General features: G+C 40.9%; 1 protein-coding gene across 1 annotated transcript in view; it reads left to right on the top strand.

The window, feature by feature from the left end:
* The first annotated feature begins 297 nt into the window (after positions 1-297).
* LOC147748032 (cytochrome P450 2D15-like) overlaps positions 298-22599 on the top strand; it is a 252763-nt gene continuing 230461 nt past the window's right edge. Inside the window, exon 1 of the mRNA XM_086958052.1 lies at positions 298-610. Within this exon, the coding sequence (XP_086814178.1) occupies positions 401-610 (210 nt within the window). The 5' untranslated portion in view covers positions 298-400. The remainder of the gene's footprint in view (positions 611-22599) is intronic.

Here is a 22599-nt window from a genome sequence, read left to right as displayed (position 1 = left end):
TTTCGATATGTTCAGACATTATGCAAAAATCGAGCCTATTTGTTTTGTCACTGAATGGCTCACGTGTGCCAAAAACTTTTACTGATTCAGGCTGTTTACACTACCTTTAGTAGCCAATTGGAAGGGAAGGTCGTCTGTCCAACAGAACACATGACTGCCGCCTGGAGAAACTAATGAGAGGGAGGGCGAGGCAGAGAGAGGCATATCGGACTGGAGAGAGAGGGAGCTGATAGGTAGAAACGGAATGTAATTGGGCGGAGCTAGGAAAAGAGGCAAAGAAAGAGATAGAAATGTGGAAGTCAGGTAATTAAATTTAATAAGTAAGCACAACAAGAGGACGGGGAGGGTAGAAAGAAGAAACGGAAAGTGCACTTTTGGTAGCAAGTCGGAGGTAGCAAGCATGGGTCTGCTCTCCGCACCCTGGTCCCTCCTGCCCTCGGGGGCCTTCCTGACGATGCTGACTCTCTTCTTCAGCGTCTTTGTTCTGCTTTATGACTTCATGAAGCGCCGGAGAAGCTGGGACCGCTACCCACCAGGACCCCCCTCCCTGCCCTTCGTTGGGAACATTCTGCAGGCGGATTTCAAAAATCTCCCCGAATACTTTGTTCGGGTAAGTCTGACGGAAGAGAACCGCTTTCAGCCAATGAGTGTTGTCTGCATCATGCATGTGTTGTGTAGTGAAGATTAGTCACTACATACAATAATATATAGGACCAGGGCCATGTGAATCGCGCTTTCCCTAGCAATTGCGATAATTTACAGGTGATGTCACCATGCCTGTAATAATGCATCACACGCGAATCCCCTACGCCCTTACACCACCTAATACGCCTGTAAATGCGCGTCACAAGCGAGTCGTGACGTCACAATGCCTCTCCCCTGGGTGAAGGCAAAGGACCGCTGGTTTCCCTTAGAAGCTGTGAGGGAAAAGAGCAAGCAGCAGCCGGAATACGGCGCCTGTGCGCCCCCAGCAGAATCTGTGTGAGATAAAAAAAAAAAAAAATCAGTTTGAGGAGTACAGAGTTTGTATACCGGTCCGCTGCCCAAAAGTGACCTGGACTCACACCCTCCGAAGGAAGGATGAAGGTCGTCCCGAATTCTGCTGTGTGGACTGACGGTGAGAAAGACCTAACGTTGCAAAAAAGGTATTTAAGGAAGAGGGAGTACATAGTGGGCAACATACATAAATCTGTGGCGGGAAGTCAAATGGAAAGAAGTGACTCCGTGTCATTTGGGACTTTGTTTGGTTAGTACTACCTTTTTCTAAGCAATGGCAAATTGCATTCTGGGACATGTAGTTTCGTTTTATATGCTAAAAATAAGATGAACGACTAATCTATGACGTAACACATGATTTATTAACACTTGGCACCTCAGGAAGAAGGATATTTAGAAAAAGAGGGAAACGTCTTTAAAAATTATCGATCGGTTCTAAAGGTATGACTGGAACGTGATGTTTGCAAGAGTGGGATTCAAGACACAAAACGTGCTATTCGTCTGACCCTGTAAAACAGTGCCTGAAGGGAGGAATCGTTTTTTAAAACATTTGTCTTTTAAATATAGCGTGTTTGGAACTAATGATATGATTGCTTTAGCGAAGTCACTCCTGATGAATTTGTGTGCTACAACTTGTATACATTTCAAATCCTTTTTACCTATGTATTAACAGGATACAAATATGGAATTTTGTTATGTATCATATGACTCTTTTAAGTAATTATTTATGACTGCATATATCGTGGATCTCTGACGAGATCTAAATCACTAAAACTAATTTGATTTAAAAAGAAGGAGAGGCAGTGAGGGGGGATGAGGGAGATAAGGATTTTAAATGTATTTATGAATAAAGGACTGGGATAGTTTTAATAAAGAAAGGGAAATAGCATATTGAAAACCAAGGTGTCAGGAAAAGAGAGTACCAATAATCTAAACATGCATTTTTAATGCAATAGGTCTCGCTTTTGAGACCTTATAAGTATTTAGCTATGCAGCCCATTATTCTGGGTACAGCAACATTTATCTACTGTGCAAGAAACAGTGAAAGGAATCAGTGCCACAGGTTATCAATAGGTGTCCCTTTGGACACCTTTTGGCCACATAAGGTATTGCATTGTACCCTGTGAGGGATTATGCTCAGAGATGAAATGAAGTAAATAAAAAATACCATTAGATACGTTTCCGCAAACATGCCGCCCTGGAACAACAGAAACAAGCGGAGGGGCCGGCTGAAAATAAAGAGATGAAGCTCCAGAGTAAAAGTATGTTTTAAGTTCTTTATTTAAAAAAATGGGGTTGGGCGAGCGTGCCAAAGCTGCAACTAAAAAAAAATGCGCGGCTCTCGAACAAAAGAAAGGCACGGTCTCCATGATTCAAGATAAGTACAAAAAAGAGAGCTTATTTCAGCACTCTCAGAAAAAAGTACAAATATCCCAATTGTAGTGCATATATGTAGTCAGCAACAATTGTATATTGAACGTAATTTTGTAGGAATAGTTCAGAGCTGACCAATGATATCCTTTCCCACAATATAAATAGTCACAAAAGTACATATATTCACTGTTCAATACCGAAAATATTTGTGGACAGTTGGAACGATCCTCTTAGGAGACTCCACTTAACGTCATCGTTTTAAAACGTTGTAGCAAGACTATACTGATCAGATACGTCTGGACCTCTGACTTGTAAATTGCCTTGAAAAAACTCTATGTTTAGACGAAACACGTGTTGGCAAAATCCTTGCTGGGAATACCAGAAGTATAGAACCAACAAGTTGAAGACTGAATATATGGACTTTTGTGACTATTTATATTGTGAGCAAGGATATCATTGGTCAGCTCTGAACTATTCCTACAAAATTACGTTCAATATACAATTCTTTTTGACTACATATTTCCACTACAACTGGGATATTTGTACTTTTCTCTGAGAGTGCTCAAATAAGCTCTAAAATGGGTAATCAATGCCTATGGTAGTGGGCTTTTAAAGCTGAAAGCACCTCAAACTGACTGAAAAGTTGTATACTATTGATTCACGCAAAATATTGATTATATCCAACGCTTCATTTTTGAGGTGCAGTATTTTTCTCAATTGGGGACCACTACTACCTCATTCGAATATATAACATCATTCAAGATAAAGCATAGCATAAAGTGCTGCACCTAAACAAATAAAATACATTTAAAATACCCTTAGGATCGGGAAAGTGCAGTTGGAAGTGGTAGCTTTGTACCTGCAATGCCAGATTATTAAGAAAATAGTGCTCTGAAACTTGTAAATGAAACACAGAGTAAGAGCACATGTAAAAGGGCCAGTTCTCATGGGAGGTTACAAGAGTAGAAAAGGAGGGACTTCTAGGCAAAACTAATGAAAGGAAAAAAAAGCATTCACAAAAGACAGTCACAAGAGTCAATTAAAAACATGGGCAGGCAATGGGCGGAGCTCAAATCCCATGGGGAACAGGGTCAAGGCTGATTTGCATATGGCTGGGTGTAAACTGGAATGGCGTGGCAGGCAAAAAAAATTATTGAGTTAACCCTGATCTGTGACTGGGGTTGAATGTTTGGTTAATTCAGCATTCCGTCCATCATCTGTTCTTTTTGCATTTGTCGCCCTAAGTGGAAAGAGTATGCCCAGACGTGGGTCCAGTGCTCGCTACGCCACCAGATTCAAGCTAGCCTGGCTGATGAGGGGTGTTACTCAGAAACCCGTCCCAGGATGCATGTTTCTGGTCCAGAGAAGACCTGGCCAGGCAGTTTGGTCTAGACTGTTCCTATGTGTAACAGGGTCAATACTGATTTACATATGTCTGGGTCTGAACTGGAATGACATGCGAAAAAAAAAAATGGATTCAACCCACATCTGTGACTGAGGGTGAATGTTTGATTCATTCAGCATTCCGTACCTCATCTCTTTTTTTTTGCATATCCTGAACACATCATGTCTCGAAAAGACAGCACAAGTGCTGCCTAGGCAAGACCTAAAAATAAATCCAATACAAACTGTTCAACAAAAACCTGAGTGACACAATCCAAGTCACAGAAAAATCTACTATAATTTACCACAAACAAACATCAATCTGGCACTGCTGCCCTGTGAGTGACCCCCCCAACATTGCTTTAACTGAATATAAAAGGACGCCGCTAGTGGTGGATGACAGCACCAAACACTTTTTTATGGCTAAAATAATGCATCATTCATAATAATGAAATTAAGGTAGAGTAAGATAGGCCATCTAAAATAAATAATAATCTCTCAAAAATAATAACCAAAGTAATATGACAGCTCCATGAAACATAATTAAATACTTAGGATATACTTTAAAATGAACACTATGGTGACTATCATTTCACATCTAAATACCCTCAGACACTCCCATATCTCACCACGAGCTCAGTTCGTACATGGTACAAAGGAATCAGACACTCATCAAAAGGAGCCTCATGCTGAAGATAGTGGGGGGAGATTTACAAGCCCCTTGCTACATCCTTACGACACCGTTGCATTACTTCTGTGATACAGCTGCGTTGTCAACAATGCGCCTCTATGCGACAGATTTGCAACATGACGCATCTTGTGAGATGTGTCACGTTGTAAGGCCCTGTGCTGAATTATACTTGTGTTAGGTATAATGTATGCGGGTTGGGCATTCTGTCGCAAGGAAGCCTTGTAAAAGTGATGCCGTTAAATCTACAAGATTTTACGGAGTCACTTTTACGTCTGTGCTGTGTCAAAACCTTATGCCTGCTTGAAGCAGGCTTAAGGAGTGATGCAGCATGTTAGGTATAGGGCGCCCTTGAGCATTGCTGGAGTTGCATTGCGCTTGCTACACAACTCCAGCAATGCGCTGCCCTTACGCCAGAAGATGCAACACGCATCTGACTACCCTTGCGCCACGGTGCGTTGCAATGTAAATGCAACACATACGTGGTGGCGCAAGGGTATTTGTATGTGACTCATCTTTCTGGTGCATCCCTGCTAATATGCAATGCGCCAGTCCTTGTAGATCTGCCCCAGTGTTTTAGTGGAAAAGACAGAGTGGCAGTGAGGCACTCTTCTGTAGTGGACAAATATAACATGTTTTGGCACTTATATCCTGGCTGTGAGTCAGTGTTATTACAGGGGAGGGGGCTCCAAATAAACCTCTAAGTGGTTTCTCCATTTCAGATAAAACTTTAGTTTAGAGAGACCAGGCAGCCAATAGCATATTGGCAAAATATTTGACTGCATTATTCAAAAGGGATATAACTATGCATAACTGCATTGTTTGAGTTTTATTGAATAATTGTGAACAAAATGTGTGTCATTCCTGGGGGACTCTGAATTTTTTATATATCGGAGGGGCATTAAAAAGTCTGAAGACATGGCCACAGAGACTACTAATTCTAGTTTTCAGACCCATAGATTATCTACCTGCAGCTTCAAATCTTGAATGCTAATGTGACAGTCTTATATACCACCTTTGCATGATCAACATACATTTCCAAAGAAATATAATAACTTGACCATATCATATTCCCAAAGCCATTCCCTTTGCCTAGGATCAAGTTGTAAGCTCCTTCTAGCACCCAATACAGAATAAAAGGGGAGACAGCATTTATAACGCAGTCATTACATAGCAGTTCCTTTACAACGCTGTCGTTACAACAATGGTGTTGTTTGAACGCGATGCCTTTGCAAAGCAAGTCATTAGATCGATTTGCTGTGAGGGGCGCTCTAACATAAGGAATAGTATGGTTTACTATTCCAATACCTTCCCTACTGTTGCGCAGGCTGGAGTGGGAATAGTAAATTATACCGGTGCGCGTACCGTCAGCGCACTAACAAAAAAAAAGAAAAAAAAATAATGAAGGAGGGACTGTGTAATAGATAGTAAGACAGATAAAAAGTGTAAAAGGAAGTAACTGAGAAAAGAAAAATGAATAAGGGAGCAAAAGAAAGAAGAAATAGGAAGAAGACTAAAGCAGAGGTTAAGGGAGAATGTAAATGGATGTTGAAAGTAAAAAGAAGGACAGTTAAGTATGGGAATGACAGGTAGTGACGGAATCAGAGGAAAAGAATAGCAGTGATGGAGGGAAAGTAAATATCAGTGAATATAAGTAAAGAGGGGTGAAAGAGGGTACATGTAAGTGAATAAGGGTAACACATGGGGAGTAATAGAGAGAAAGAAGAGAGAGAGTAAAAGAAGGACTGTCACAAAGGGACTAAGTGAACCAGTAAAAAAGGTAAGTGAAGGAGTGTGCATAGGCAGAAGTACTGAAAGAAATTGAATGTGGTAGGAAGTAAACATGGAAGAAAAGAATAAGTGAGGGAAGCAAAGTAAGGAAATAGGTGTGCGGTAGGGTGACAGAAAAATAGTGAAAATAAAACAAAAGGTGATAACAAAAAACATTTTACAAACACACTTACCATATAATCTATGCAAATTTGTATCTGTGAAAGATAAAGGAAAAAACATGTTATAATTACATAAAAATGTATAATAAAATAGAAGAAACAGTTCATGAGGTTTAAAAATCTACAAAAGTTTACTTAGAAATGAAGCAATAGTGAAGGATACAAAAACAGAAAGAAAGTAATGTAGAAAGAAAAAAAAAAGGAAAAAGAAATAGTTAGAGAACAAATTCCTAAAGGTAAAAAAGATACTAAAAGAATGTAAAATATCAAAACAAAATGAGTAAAGATAAGAAAGTAAAAGAAAAATGAGTGAAAAGGAGAGAAGTCAGATTGATAAACTATAAATAAAATAGAGGAATAGAAGATGATTGAGAGTGAGTGAAGTGAAGTCACAGAGTGAAGGGATGAAAGAAATGAAGTTATTATAGAACGATGGATAAAACAGGAGTGAGAGAGTAAGTACACAGAAAGACAAAAGGAAGAACTAACTGAACTACAGTACAATGAGTGTGAAAGAAAAAAAATGGAGAAAGAGAAAGAGGGTTAGGAAACTAAAGCAGTGGTACTAAGAGAATATGAAAAAGATAAAAAGTGGTGGAAGGAACAGAGGAAATGCAGATAGTTCCTATTAGATTAAGAAGTTGTGAATAAAGTGCAGTAAATAAACAGCGATGAAAAAAGAGTGTAAATTAGTAAAGAGAGGTAAATAAGGGTGAAAAAGAAAATGAGTGTATAACAATGTGAACACAATATAAATTACACAATGCAAACTACACAATAACTTCTACAATATGTTACATTATTTATTTTTGCTGTTCTCAGAATATATTGAATTCCACTTAAATTAGTGAGTTCAAAGTCTTCATCATATAACAGCGGGAAAAAAAAAACACAATCTAAAAGATTGTGTTTAAAAAAACCCATTCAAACATACATCTCATATATGTACACTAATCTTTGATTCACTTACTTTTCCATGAGGCCAAATAGAAGATAGTGAAGGTCCTTTTGGTGGAAAAAAAGTCTGCTGTTCCTTATAAGTTCCATTTCATCGACTTCCTATGAAAAAAGATCTAAAAACATCAAACCATACACAATCCTCACGGCCAATTTGTGTCTGATATATCAGTATTTTTTACTTTAAGATCCACTTAAAGTATCTACATGAGATAAATAATTTAAAATATTATATTAACTAACTAACTAACTAACTTTTATTAACTATTCCCGTCTTCAAAGGCCAATTCCCTTTACTAAAACTTTGGTTTTAAAAACACTAGATAAGAATTTGTAGAGTCATAAGGCAAACGTTGTTTATAAGTTAAATGAGAATCATTGCAGTAACTCCATCCATTTTCAGATTTTAAGTAGCATGTATAATGTCCTGAGGTGGTCGAAGATCCATCATGATAAATAATAGCTTCAGTTGTAAAGGTCCTTCCAGAAATTGATAACTGAGAAGCCACAAAATTTTTGATAGAAGTTGTCAATTTAGTTCCATCAGGTCTACATCGTTGGAAAACTAAAATGATATACTGCCCATACCTTTGTATAAATAATGTGGACAGCATTGTACAGTTACATTGGGTACACACCATATTATGATCTGCTGCTTTAACTAGATTTTTAAAAGACACTGATTTACAGTCTGGTAAAGTCAAATATATAAATCTTTCAGTGTCTATTCTAGTAGTACTTGATAAACTACAATTGTGGCAGTCATGCTGCCATTGATAAGAAAGACTGAAAAGATTATCTACATCTACACCTTCATCTTCCAAAACACCAAACATATACATTAAAAATTCCTGACAATCCTGCTGAATGTTCTGTGAAAATTTATCTTGACCAGAACACAAATCTAAAATATTTTGAATTTCTGTTACACTTTCTATTTGTGCTGTAACACTGCTACATTTCTGAAACACAGAATTCAATAAACCACACAATCTTTGATCCCGATTTTCAACAATCTGTTCTTGTAAACTTTTAAGAAAAAAAACAACATTAACCACTACATTAGCATAGCAGTTGACACCAGAACTATTTTCAAACTGAAATCCAACAACATTTTCTCCACAATTCTTTTTCTTCCTGTTTTCAATTACAGTTTTCTCTACTTTTTGTCTTTTTGCAACTACCTCACTACAATTATCCTCATTTCTTCTTTTTCGGCCTACCACACGTTTTTCAAACAGAGGATATTGAGGCAAATGTGGAGCATACTCTCTTCTTAACCTATTGTATTCTTTAACACAATCTAGATCTGCAGAAATCTTTGTCTCATCACACGCAATCAAGTACAATCCTGATAAAGTTCTGACTCGAGATAATGCCACATATGCCATACCCTCTTTAAACACAGATCTTCCAATGTTCACCAAAGCACTATCTACACTTAAACCTTGAGATTTATGAATTGTCACCGCATACGCCAAACAAACAGGAAACTATTTTCGGCGAACATATAAGTCTTTTACAAGTAAAAATCTAGCAGAACAACGACTTATTTGTTGTACTTGTTCAATGCCATCAAATTTTATTTTTAAAAATTCAATTCCATCTCTATTTCTGTAATTCACAAAATCAACAACATAACCCATTGCTCCATTTACCAGACCGCTTTCAACATTTAAATTCCTTCTCAAAATGATACGACAATTTAAACACACATTCAGAGTCTTTTCAAAACCAGCTGTTTTTGAAATACTTTTCTCCAATGAATGCAATTTAGTTTTCAAATTTTCTGACAAAACAATTGTTGCACCCATATGCTCTATTTTATCTATTGCTTCCAGTTTCACAATCTCTTCATTTTCTAAGTCTAACATTTTTTGGTTGAAGATGGAACATTCTTGCAGAGTTGGCATCAAACATATCCCAGATTTCTTCTCAGTCATTTTTTTAAAAATATTTTCTGGAAGAATGTTTTCATTTGGATACAAATTTGAAATTAATCGACTATGCAAAGCTTTTTTCCCTTTCTCAGTCACTTTTCCAATTCTTACATCTTGTAGAATATTTTTATAATCTTCATCCTTGGCCTGTCGCATATTTTGAAGCAGTTCAGCATATTTAAAATTTAGCCATATATTAACATTTCCAATGCTTCCAAGGGACTTCCTGGTATCTTCATGCGTGAGCATTTTAAACACTGGTTGTCCTTTTACTGGAGTCAACTGCAATAGATCTCCAAAAACAATAATGTCTTTTCCTCCAAATAACACATCATAGTCTGTTTTAAGAATTTCTTGCATTCTCAAATGCACAAAATCAAGCATTAGATTTGAGACCATGCTTACTTCATCTATGATAAGAAGTTTCATTTTCTTCAAGACTCTTGAAACTTCAGAACACGCATCTCCAGATAGCTTGTTGTAATGCAATTTATTATCATGTTCAACTGGCAGCATCAATAAACGATGTAGAGTAATCCCTTTAATGTTATGTGCTGCCAGACCAGTTGGAGCAGTTACAACACAAGACAGTGGTGAATCAGTCCTTTTCTGCAGATAACTTGCAACGGCTTTAATTAGAAAACTTTTTCCTGTCCCCGCTTCTCCACTTACGTACAATCGGACAGGGTCAAATAATATACATGAGCACTCTTTTTTCTCATGTCTGAATCCATGTTCAATCTGCTCTGTGACTTCATCATATATCTTTTTCTGCTCAATGTTTAGTTGCTTTACCAAATCTTCTAAGTTAACTCCATCCTCTTGAGCTTGTTCCATAGCTCTTTCCACCTCATCCATGGCAGTGGCAGCTTCATTTTGGATAATTGGTCCTCCTAGTGGATCCTGGCTCAATGAAGTAGAACTCTGACTATCTTGAGAACTGTTTCTAGCTATCTCTTCAGCAATTGTAGTTTCTTGCTCCATTTCTTCATTCAACATTTGCAGATAATTTAGAAAAATAGGACATTCTATGGTATCCTTAGTTGCATTAAAAGAGTCTTCATAACAGAGAAAATCTCCAAGTAGTTCCTCTTCTGTACGCCATGGCTTAAAGAGTTGCAAAAGAGCTAAATAGTAAAATTCTCTTTTGTCTGGAACTTCACAACTCAATTTTCGATGATTAATCAAATGGCCTTTTTTCTGCTTCACTAGACATCCTTCATAGCCAATGAGTGCATATTTTCCATTATTGATATCTTCTGTGATGTTCCTCTTATAACTGTAGTTTTGAAGAACTTCATACAAACATGTGTTCTCAAGGTGAGTACTTCTATTTGGATAGTATGTATCCAACATATTTGTCTTCAAAATATCTGTACTGTTTGGTTCTTTTTCCGCCAAATATTCAATTTCTTGTACAGATTTCAAAACTCGGTTTCGTGTTGCAGCAAGACCAAGACTCACCCAAATGATTGTTCTTGATTTGGCATAGAGACTTGCTGATGATAACCGATCAGAACATTCATATGCTCCAATTTCTCGATGCGACAACATCTTCAGACTGAAACTGTATAATTTCTTGCTTAGACTCTTTTCATGTGAAATGTCCTCCCACATTTCCTTCAGTTCTGTCTTTTCTTTTTTGGTGATGTAAGATGTCACATATAGAGCCACAGCAATAGAGTTGTCAGCAACGAACTGAATATCCATGTTAGCATTCCACATGGACAAAATCACTGGGTTGTAATCGTTGATGTACTTAGATTCTTCATTTCTTTTCAAATTATATGTATTTTTGGGAGATTTCCTCGTCACAGTATGTCGTAGAGATGACATCAAATTATTTACTCTTCCCTTAGAAATCACTGGTCGAGGAAATGCAAAACGACATTTCGTGTAGTACTTTTCCTTGTTTTTAAATTTTCGACGACAGTACTTTCCACAACGATGAGATTGAAAACGTAAAACTTGTTGCCTTAAATTGTTTTCTTCAGTAGATTTTGGAACAGCACATGTTGAATACTCTTCAATGAAACTCATCACTGTTTCATCTGAATCTGATCCAAATTTGGGTGCATCTTTAATCCACAACAACATATGTATATGAGGAGCACCTCTCGCTTGATATTCCTTCCTCCAAAAGAAATCCAAAACCTCTCCAAGGGGAGGATTTTTTTTGTTGGTAATAAAAGACATCATAGCTTCAAATCTATGATTAAAATATCTGCAAACATTCACTGGATCTAAAGAACACAGTTCTCCTGGTGTTTTCAATTCTATATTTGGTATGTTTTCATTTGCCTCTCGTAGAAATTGAAGTAAATCGTCCCATGCATACTCAGCACAGCTAAGAGTGAGGAACCATGTAGGAGTTCCTAAGTTTCTTAGCATACATTTCAATTCTCCATGACGACGAAACCAATACTCGTTGGTTCCACGTTGACATGCCATGAGATTGATTAGCTGAGATTCCAAAATACTGTCTTGCAGATTAACTTTCTCCATAAAGTCCCTTGCGCAAACATTCTGCAAATGAGGTCCACTTTTTAATATATGATTAACTGCATAAGAAAGCCCAGACAAATCACTTTCAAACAGTAGATGAAATAAATATGGAATGCATTGACGAAACCTTGGATCTTCTGCATATAATCTTAGAGTCCGGTATTCAGCTGCAGGAATTTGAACTGGTCGATCATCATATCGTCCACCACAACCTGTTGGAAATAATTGTGGAAAACAACGAGCTTCCAAACTTTCTTCCCATACACTAATGGGACGTCCTTTTGCTGCTTTCATTTGAAACAAGTCAATTGCATTTCCCATTACTTCTTTGGAATGCAAAGGATGAACAGTATAATGTTCATATATTTCTTCAGTTCTAGACACATCAACTTTTTCAATTTGACCAACTGAAGAATCACTATCTTCTTCTGTAGCTGTTTCCTCTACTCCAACACTTACATCTTTGTAGTACTCATTGTTTTTGACCAAATACAACGTTGCCGTCTTGACTTTTTTAACATCCACTAAATCTTGCCAAATTTTCTTACTCTTTGTTGGAACCCCATTAACTAGAATAACTAAAGGATCTTCTTCTACTCTTTCTACACCAATTGTATTAATATTTTTCTTTACATCTAGAGGCAAATAAACAACTCTTCCCTTTAATCCTCTCAGTAAATCTGATGGAGGCAATTTCCCTGTCTTAGGCTCCATGCGTACAATAGCCTGAAAAGGATGGACACATTGAATCAAAATAGATTCATAAGTATTTAGATCCATCAATTCAGAAGGAATATCTATCAACTGAAGATTATTATAAACTGCTCTTGCAGGCATTCTATTTTCATTTAATTTTTTCAAACAATAATTGCAAATACGCTGATCCAAACTCAAATCAAAAGAATTCTCCACCAACAAATAACTTACAAAATCCTCCCATTCACTATTATTTTCCAATTCACTTTTTGCATATAAATCAACTAACCTAGTCTGAATTTTATAATGAGTCCGTCGACAACACACACAAGTTAAATTAGGCCTCTCACTTGATTTCACCTTAAACTTGATAATTTCCTCATCAAACTTTTCAATACTTGAAATTTGTCCATTATCTTCTGCATTACCATCCATTACTATATCTATTTCTACACTGTCCTCTTTGTTCCCAAAATAACAAAACTCAATTTCTTCACAAATAGTCTTCACATCCACTTCAGATCCATGCAAAAGAGCACTATTTAACTGTTTAAGCTTAAGTGCAGGACTTTTTGCATAATACAACTTCCTCACTAATTTCCTTACGTTATTATGATGCACTGCTAACATCCTAAAATGATGAAAAACACTCCGACAAACTTTTCTAGAAAGACAAGCTAGTGAATGCCCTTGCAAACCTGTGCTTTCTCTCACTCTGCAAGGATCTAACTCTTGCAGGATCTTCATTTTTTGTTTGAGACTTTTTTTACTATATGTACGTAAGAAATTTCGAAGCAAATTGATTGATTCCTGTCGCACACTACAAATACTACTGCATTTCCATGTGTACACTGGACCCTTAGTACGTCTCCCTAAAACTTCATCAGCTAACACCTCTTCTGCATCTCTAGATACAAGTTTCTCTTTTTCCATCACACAACTATCTTTCACCTCATATGCACAACCACTGGTGTCAACTGCATGCACCAAATCATTTTCCTGAAAGTAACTCTCCTCATTGAAAAAAGGCTCAGAACTTGAACTATGCATCCATTCACCAGAAAATACTTCACAAAAATTACTCCGATTAATAATTCTTTTCCATCTACTGTTCGATTTGAAAACATCAATTGCCTTATTAAGTATCCTAATTCTATTGATTATTAAAATAAATAATTTTTTCTTAACTTCAAAAGCCTGATCAACAATCTTTTCTACACTTTTCTTTTTCTTGTAAAAAGCAGCTTTTAGTTTACTTTTCTTATCATTTTTTAGCAAATTTAAAACTACCCTATTGCGAAACATTCGCCTACGAATGTCCCTAAAAACATTTACCCTTCTATTGCTATCCATATGGCTGAGATACCCGCCACCCCCTCTCAACACAATCCCCAAAGGAGGGAAACCGGAAACAGTTCTTGAAGCTTTTGGATGAGGGAGGGAGTGACCCTCCCCGGCCGTATTTATTAAAACAAAAAATTAAAACATTAAACAGTTTCATATTAATGTACAATTTCATTACCACATTGCGATGTTTGGCTAACCTTAACAGATTCTCTAATACAGAGGTTCTCCTAGCCGAACTAACAACCTACAAAACATTTTCTTGAAATTTTGAAATTGTACATCCTAACGTTTAAGGGCCAACGGCAAGGTCGTAACCGGTGTCAAGATCCCTAACCAGAAATACCCCCCCCACTTGGGAGGGGCGACAGCACTGAGGCGTACCTCGAGTGCAACTACCAATTTCCCTTGACTTGACGGGGGCACCAATAAACTCGACGCCACTTAAAGGTCGTTCGAGGACTCGTGTGAGGTATCTAGAAGGTAGCGTAGACCTCCCCCCAAACCCCACACAACTTACCACATCTGCCGTCGCAGACGTCACTGGCCCCGGGAAATTCCCCAGGAGGGGGCTGTAACCCCTCCTACACAGGAAGGGGCCTTGACCGCCTTTCCTTTTCTTTCGGCGACCCATCCTTAGAAGGGACCGCCTCCCCGTTGAGGGGCCAAAGGCCACCTCTCCCGAGCGCTCCCATCCGTGTTGGGTGACGCCCACTCATAGGGATCTTCCAATTAGTGCTCACCGATCATGACCTTACCGCCACAGGCCGGATAGTTGACCGGCTATCCGGACCCCCCACAAAGCTCCTACCTAAAGGTCATGTTTTAACGTTTTTAACCATGCTAAGAAGTCTGCTATGAGTAACTCATTCCCCACCCGAGACAAATGCACACCATCCCCCAAATACATACTGTCATCATTAATACAGCCATGCGAAATAGAATGCAATGTCCTGGAACGGAACAACCTACTCACTTTGTTATTAAGCTTTCTAACAGAATGATTCAAAGCAGGAATAGAAATAGCCCCCCGCCACACCTTTCGTGGGATCATATGGGACCACGCAATTGTGCACCCCGGAACTCTCCTCGCCAACCAACTTACAGTGGAAAGCATTGCCTCCAGGAGAAGTCGTCTACCGGTGGTGACCAAATCATTGCCCCCTAAATGTACTATGACTATAGTCGGCGGTGACCTCGTCCGCCCTAACAAACCCTCGAAAAATGTTTGAAACTGGTCAATACAGAGACCGCCTCTTCCGTAGAAGGACACCCTGTACCCGTATTCCCCAGCTACGTGAATCATGTCACCTGCTTTGAATACGTCCGCGGCACGCCTCACGCATGAGTGGCCCACGACCCACACCTCCTTTTTCACAGCCGGTGATGTCTGACCGCTGGCCCGGTGTTGGGTCGACTGCATAGTCCGCCCCGCCTCGTAGGCTTGCGCAACTGAAAACCAAACAAAAACAAGAGGCGTGAGTACATTATTACAGCTTCACAACATGTGCAACCGCACATACCTCTTATAACAATTGGAGGACCAACGCCCCACTCGTTTCACTTGTTCAACATTAAGACCCCTGGCTGTAGCTTCTGTAGCAGCCCCTATCCGAAAGGAATGGGTCCCAAACTCGCCCGGGTTCAAGCCCGCAGCGGCAATTGACATCGCAAGCACCCGCTGAAACTGAAATTTCGTCAGTGGGGTGGCGTCCGCGTGTCTCAACAAGGTCCCCCCCCATGATGCCAACCTTCGTGCTAGGTAATCTTCTAAACACTTTACCGGACACATGGAGGACCCGGGAATCCTGCGTATGATTATGCAGTCACCCATCCCATCTTGATCGGTCTTGGACCTGACAAAGGAGACAGTCATTGTCTCTCCTCTGATCTGAACGTGTTCCTGGCACAAACCCCCTGCCACTTCCTGTTTGTTCCTTGCTACCAGTTCGCTTACCCGCATCGCCCCGTGAAATGCTAGCGTAAAAGCGGCTCGGAACAAAACCGTCTCAAACTGTGATGAACATGTGGCAGGGAGTGAGGCCAACAACTGGGCCAACCTATCCAAACCTATCGGGCGCCTCTCATCTACTCTGCGACCCTCAAGGCATTGCCACCCACGCAGCGCTTTCTGTACAACGAAAGACGCTGTCGGGTCCTGGATACTATGAGCCCTGGCAACAAAGGAAATGGCAGCGCGATGCCTCTGGGCCGTCGCCACCGATTTCCCAGCCCTACGTATGGACATCAGGAAATTCACCACCCATTCCTCGTGGCCCCAAAGCCTCTGTCTATCAGTCCCCAAAAAGGCTAAATAGGACCGAAACGCCCCTTCATATGCCTTCCTCGTCCTTGGTGCTAGACTCTCTCCCACGAGGTGACGAAGTTCGGGGCACCGAGAGACCAGAGAGCTTCGGGAAAGGGTGCCGGCTCTGGGTCCGCTGAGGGAAGGAAACCCGAGAAAGCCTGCATATGAAAACGAGACAGTGCATCAGCCGCCTGATTCATTACCCCTGGGACATGTTTTGCTCTGAATAGCACATTCAGTTGCATACACAGTAAGACAATTTCTTTGAGGAGTCTTAAAATCAGTTTACATCGTGCTGCCTGACTATTGATGCACTCAACCACGGTCATATTGTCAGACCAAAATATCACAGAGTGATCTTTGAACCCTTCGGGCCAGGTTCTCAGGGCCACCAAAATGGGGAAAAGTTCCAAGAAAGCAATATTACTTGTCAGACCATTGTCATGCCACCATGTCGGCCACCTCTGTGCCGACCATTTTGTGCCGAAGATGGCACCAAAACCTATGCTACCCGCTGAATCTGTCCATAGCCCCAGCTCTTCAGAGGACACGGCTGGTTTGTTCCAGACGACTCGACCATTAAAGTTCGCCAGAAATGCTAACCAAATACGCATGTCCTGGCGGACCTCAGCCGATAGTCTCGTGCGATGATGGCCCTCCTTTAGGCCGACCATAGCTTGGGCAATTGACCGGGAAAAGGGGCGGGCCATTGGTATCACCCTCAGGGAAAAATTCAACTGTCCCACCAACTGCTGTAATTGATGCAGCGTAACTTTAGATCGATTTATACACACTTGCAAGGCTGCCCTGAACTTCCACACTTTGTCAGCTGGTAAACGAAAACAACCCTCACTGGAGTCTAACTCAATCCCCAGAAACTCGAGGCAAGTCGCAGGACCCACCGTTTTACCCGGTGCCAATGGCACACCAAACTGGTTCATTAACACACAAAATTCGGCCAAGGCCCGGCCACATTCGAGATCCGCGGCTGCCCCAAGGAACAGAAAATCATCAAGGTAATGCATTACATGTTGGAAACCCGTCCTCTTTGTGAAGACCCATTGTAGAAAACTACTGAATTTCTCGAAATAGGCACAAGATATAGAGCACCCCATCGGCATACACCTATCCATGTAATAATAACCCTGAAACATGAAACCCAGGAGACGCTGGTCGTCTGGGTGTACCGGGAGCAATCGGAACGCTGACTCGATATCCGACTTCGCCATCAGCGCCCCGGGCCCCAGGCGATTCAAAATGGCTACGGCCTCATCGAAGGATGCGTACCGCACCGAACATACTTCTGGATCTATTGCATCGTTTACAGAAAGACCACGTGGAGCTGACAAATTATGAATCAGTCGGAACTCACCTGGGTCCTTCTTGGGGACCACCCCTAAAGGAGAACACACAAAATTCTGCACCGGGGGTACACTAAATGGGCCGGCGACCCGACCTCGAGTAACCTCTTTCCGGATCTTATCCTGTACCACGGTCGTATGTTGCAGGACGGAAAGTTGATTTTTACACTTCTCCACGCCCTGAAAGTCCCCTACCGGGATGCGGAAACCATACGAAAATCCGTTCCGCAGCACCCCAGCAGAAGTACGATCCGGGTATTCACTGAGCCAGGGAATCCTCGCCAAGGTATCAATCGGGGTAGGTAAAGGCGCCCCTCGGACTACGTTAGACCTGTTTGGCGCCTCCCCTCCCCCCATTATCACCCGTTTTGGCTCTGCACGTGGACTCAGGATGGGACGACCCGCACCCACTACATTCATGTTTAAATTTACACGATCCCTGGGGCCTAGTACATTTACCTCTGTTGAAATTAAAGCAGAACCCCCTTTTTCCTGTATTGCCGGCAGGTCTCGAGTAATCGTCGGTACCCGTACCTGAACGAAAGGGCGTCCCCACATATTGGCGGGAGGATTCGCCAACATTACTTCCTACCAATGGTATCTTTAACATACCTGTCTCCTTCATTTTATCCCATGTCAAAGAATCATAACAATCCCAGGTTAAGCTTTTATTATGCTCTTTAGCCTTTCTAAAAAGATTATCGTAGCAGAACCAATGGTTACCCTGGTGTGATGTCGAGTACCCCATGATTCGCGACTGATAGGTCGGCAACTCGGAAAGCAACTCGGGCCTACGTTCCCCTAAGATTGACGTAAAAATTCCCCATGCTTTGCCCCAATTGCCAATATTCTCATTCACTTTAAAGGCGGCCATTTTTGCGCGCCAAACACTCGGATGCATGAGATCTTTCTGACCCTTAACATGCTCCACCTCATAATGATCAACAAGCAACGAGAAGATGTTCACATATTCCCCCGCCCAAATCTTTTCCTTAATTGCCAAAGGAACATGTTGACCCAACCTTTCTCTACGAGATGGTGCTGACTCATCCCTCGCAATCGGCAATGGCCGCTTAGCTGCACCGGACGCTGCCTCTGCGGTCGCAATCGTCCCTTGTGGCTTGTCAACTACTGCAGCCGGCGCGGACACCTTGGCTGCATCCCGTTTCTCGCGCAATTGCTTCATTAGCACCTGCGCCTCGGCAGCCGTGGCGCCCTCACTACTGTCGCCCAACCACGCTGCAAGTTGTGCTGCCAGTTCGGGCGGCATATCTTCATTGGACACCGGGGTGACCACCACGGGAATCGGATTCCCCTCCGCCGGTACTGGGGTTGGCGCTTCGAGCGGGGTACAGGGAACCGGGACGTTTCCCCCGGCTGGTCCCCTCCTTGGCCTCTTGGCTCTCCCTCCTGGAGCTGCTCCAGCCGACGGACGTTCCGGCCCCCCTTCCCCGTCTCTCTCCGCCACCCGCTTCTTCAGCTCAGACATCTCCTTCATGAGGACCCGAACCATCTGTTCAGTCGTCATCCTCTTCCCGCCTTTCTTGGGCATTTCTCCGACAGAGTATCTGTAAGACAAAAGAAAGATTACAACGCTCAAAATTGGCTCTTCGTTCCGTCTCGAGCTCACGTGCAGCGAGGAGGTGCAGCTTCAGAGCACAGGAACAAGAGGATGCCTTCTGGTCTTGCGTCCCTTTTTATCCGTCTTCAGGGCGGGCGTAAACCCGCCCCTGCCTGCCCCGAGGGCGTGGCCAGCTGCGTCAGTGTCTAGGCCAGCCCACTCTAGGGCGGGAAAAAGCGCGCCCCGGCTACGCCGCTTCGGGCATACCAGCCGAGACGCGCCTCCCGCCCAAAATGGCTTCCCCGGGGGATCGAGGCACTCCGCCATACGTTCGGGGGGACCGAGTGGTCGCCCCTTTCCATTCTCTTCTCTCCTGCTCCAATGGAAACATTTTTTGTGGGCTTCTCTTTCCTTTTTAGATTTGTTGACTTTTTCTGTATATTCACATTAGCAATTTCATTTTTTTTCCTACGACATATGTTGCGAAGAAAAGACTTAATTGGCTTACCAGAAGCTTTTCTGGTGTTTTTTGAAGTACTTGTTGAAGAGGATTCCATAAACTCTGTTGTTGATGTTCTCCTTTTCCGTATGTTATTTTTGATATTTCTTTGCTTTGAAGGCATTTTTGCTTCCTTTTCAGAAGTTGATTTGAATCTGTTGTTCTGTTAAAAAAACACATGAAAGACCACTATTAGCAAACAACAAAGTAATGTTAAAAAGCAAACAATATATACAATAAATTGCAACATATTTAAGTTTATACAATAGCAACTCATGGCTTTATTTTTAAAGGCCTTGCGCCACCAGTGCGTCACTTATTACCCATGTTTAAAGTAATGCACCAGCTGCACATGGCAATCATAAATAAGGGCCAAATGCAAATACCAATCAATTGCACCCAAAAATCGATTTTTGAATAACATGTAAGAAACACTGCGCAGAACATATGTACAACCACTCAATATCATCAAACAAACTCAGGGCCTTATTTATGAAGGCCTTGCGCCACCAGTGCGTCACTTATTACCCATGTTTAAAATGATGCAGTAGCTGCACAAGGCAATCATAAAAAAGGGCCAAATGCAAATACCAATCAATTGCACCCAAAAATCGATTTTTGAATAACATGTAAGAAACACTGCGCAGAACATATGTACAACCACTCAATATCATCAAACAAAGTCAGGGCCTGATTTATAAAGGCCTTGCACCACCAGTGCATCACTTATTACCCATGTTTAAAGTGATGCATCAGCTGCACATGGCAATCATAAATAAGGGCCAAATGCAAATACCAATCAATTGCACCCAAAAATCGATTTTTGAATAACATGTAAGAAACACTGCGCAGAACCTAAGTACAACCACTCAATATCATCAAACAAAGTCAGGGCCTGATTTATAAAGGCCTTGCGCCACTAGTGCGTCACTTATTACCCATGTTTAAAGTGATGCACTAGCTGCAAAAGGTAATCATAAAAAAGGGCCAAATGCAAATACCAATCAATTGCACCCAAAAATCGATTTTTGAATAACATGTAAGAAACACTGCGCAGAACCTAAGTACAACCACTCAATATCATCAAACAAAGTCAGGGCCTGATTTATAAAGGCCTTGCGCCACCAGTGCATCACTTATTACCCATGTTTAAAGTGATGCATCAGCTGCACATGGCATTCATAAATAAGGGCCAAATGCAAATACCAATCAATTGCACCCAAAAATCGATTTTTGAATAACATGTAAGAAACACTGCGCAGAACCTAAGTACAACCACTCAATATCATCAAACAAAGTCAGGGTCTGATTTATAAAGGCCTTGCGCCACCAGTGCATCACTTATTACCCATGTTTAAAGTGATGCATCAGCTGCACATGGCATTCATAAATAAGGGCCAAATGCAAATACCAATCAATTTCACCCAAAAATCGATTTTTGAATAACATATAAGAAACACTACGCAGAACCTATGTACAACCACTCAATATCATCAAACAAAGTCAGGGCCTTATTTATGAAAGCCTTGCGCCACCAGTGCGTCACTTATTACCCATGTTTAAAGTCATGCATCAGCTGCACATGGCATTCATAAATAAGGGCCAAATGCAAATACCAATCAATTGCACCCAAAAATCGATTTTTGAATAACATGTAAGAAACACTGCGCAGAACATAAGTACAACCACTCAATATCATCAAACAAAGTCAGGGTCTGATTTATAAAGGCCTTGCGCCACCAGTGCATCACTTATTACCCATGTTTAAAGTGATGCATCAGCTGCACATGGCATTCATAAATAAGGGCCAAATGCAAATACCAATCAATTGCACCCAAAAATCGATTTTTGAATAACATGTAAGAAACACTGCGCAGAACCTAAGTACAACCACTCAATATCATCAAACAAAGTCAGGGCCTGATTTATAAAGGCCTTGCGCCACCAGTGCGTCACTTATTACCCATGTTTAAAGTGATGCACTAGCTGCACATGGCAATCATAAAAAAAGGCCAAATAAAAATACCATTCATTTGCACCCAAAATCGATTTTTGAATAACATGTAAGAAACACTGCGCAGGACTTATATACTAACATACAATTTCACTTCTAAAACATAACTATCTGCTTCCAAATATTCTCCATAGAGCAAATAAGTCTCTATCTAAATTAAATAAATCATTACTTACCTTTACAAATGCTTTTGGAGATTGAGAACAGTGTCAGACACACACACCAATTTTTCTTTAGCAGAGCAAAAGGTGTGCTCTCAATACACTGAAACCAAGACTGGCATAGAAAATCTCTATCTTTGTACACATATGCCTTAATTCAACCAATCAAAAGTCTTCCCTCACTATTTTCAAACCAACACCCATCCCCCTCTCAGACCTTTCTATCTGTTACCATAGCAACTCCCTCCTAACTGAACTCTAAGGTTCAAAAGTTTATCTTACAATGTTGCAAATTAACTCAGCAAGGATGTTTGACCTCTCAATACAGCAGCCTATACAGGGTATTGTTGCTTTTGGTGACTTTTTTTAAACCATTCAAATTGCTTCTTTCACACAACATAACCATGCACCCTAACTTTCAGTTTTCAACTATCTGAATCCACCAATCATTGCTTGTGATTCAAGAGCAGAGAAACTCCACAATTATTTTTTTGTAAACTCCTACTGTTCCAACTGCCATTTCATTCCCACACTTCATCTGACTGGACCAGAACCTTCTCACATCATGTACTCTGTTTGGATTATTGGACATAGCTACATCCACTGGGCTCAAAGGTATGCAGCTAGCAGAAATTTTCATAACCTTGATTTATCAAATGTGGAAATCAAGTGGATTGGCCACAGAGGATTAAAATGTCACCAATTGATACCATTGGTGAAAACCTTTTTGCATCTGCCAGAACCTGACCTTATAATTGTGCACTGTGGTGGAAACGATCTAGGCACATTGACTGGGGTAGGTCTGGAAATGCTTTTAAAGGACACCTTTCATCAATTGATGATACTTTTTCCCCACACTG

This window comes from Lissotriton vulgaris, chromosome 1_1 (genome assembly GCF_964263255.1).
Source record: "Lissotriton vulgaris chromosome 1_1, aLisVul1.2, whole genome shotgun sequence".
In the NCBI taxonomy this organism is placed as follows: Eukaryota; Metazoa; Chordata; class Amphibia; order Caudata; family Salamandridae; genus Lissotriton; species Lissotriton vulgaris.
This window is presented reverse-complemented; position numbering and strand designations above follow the sequence as displayed.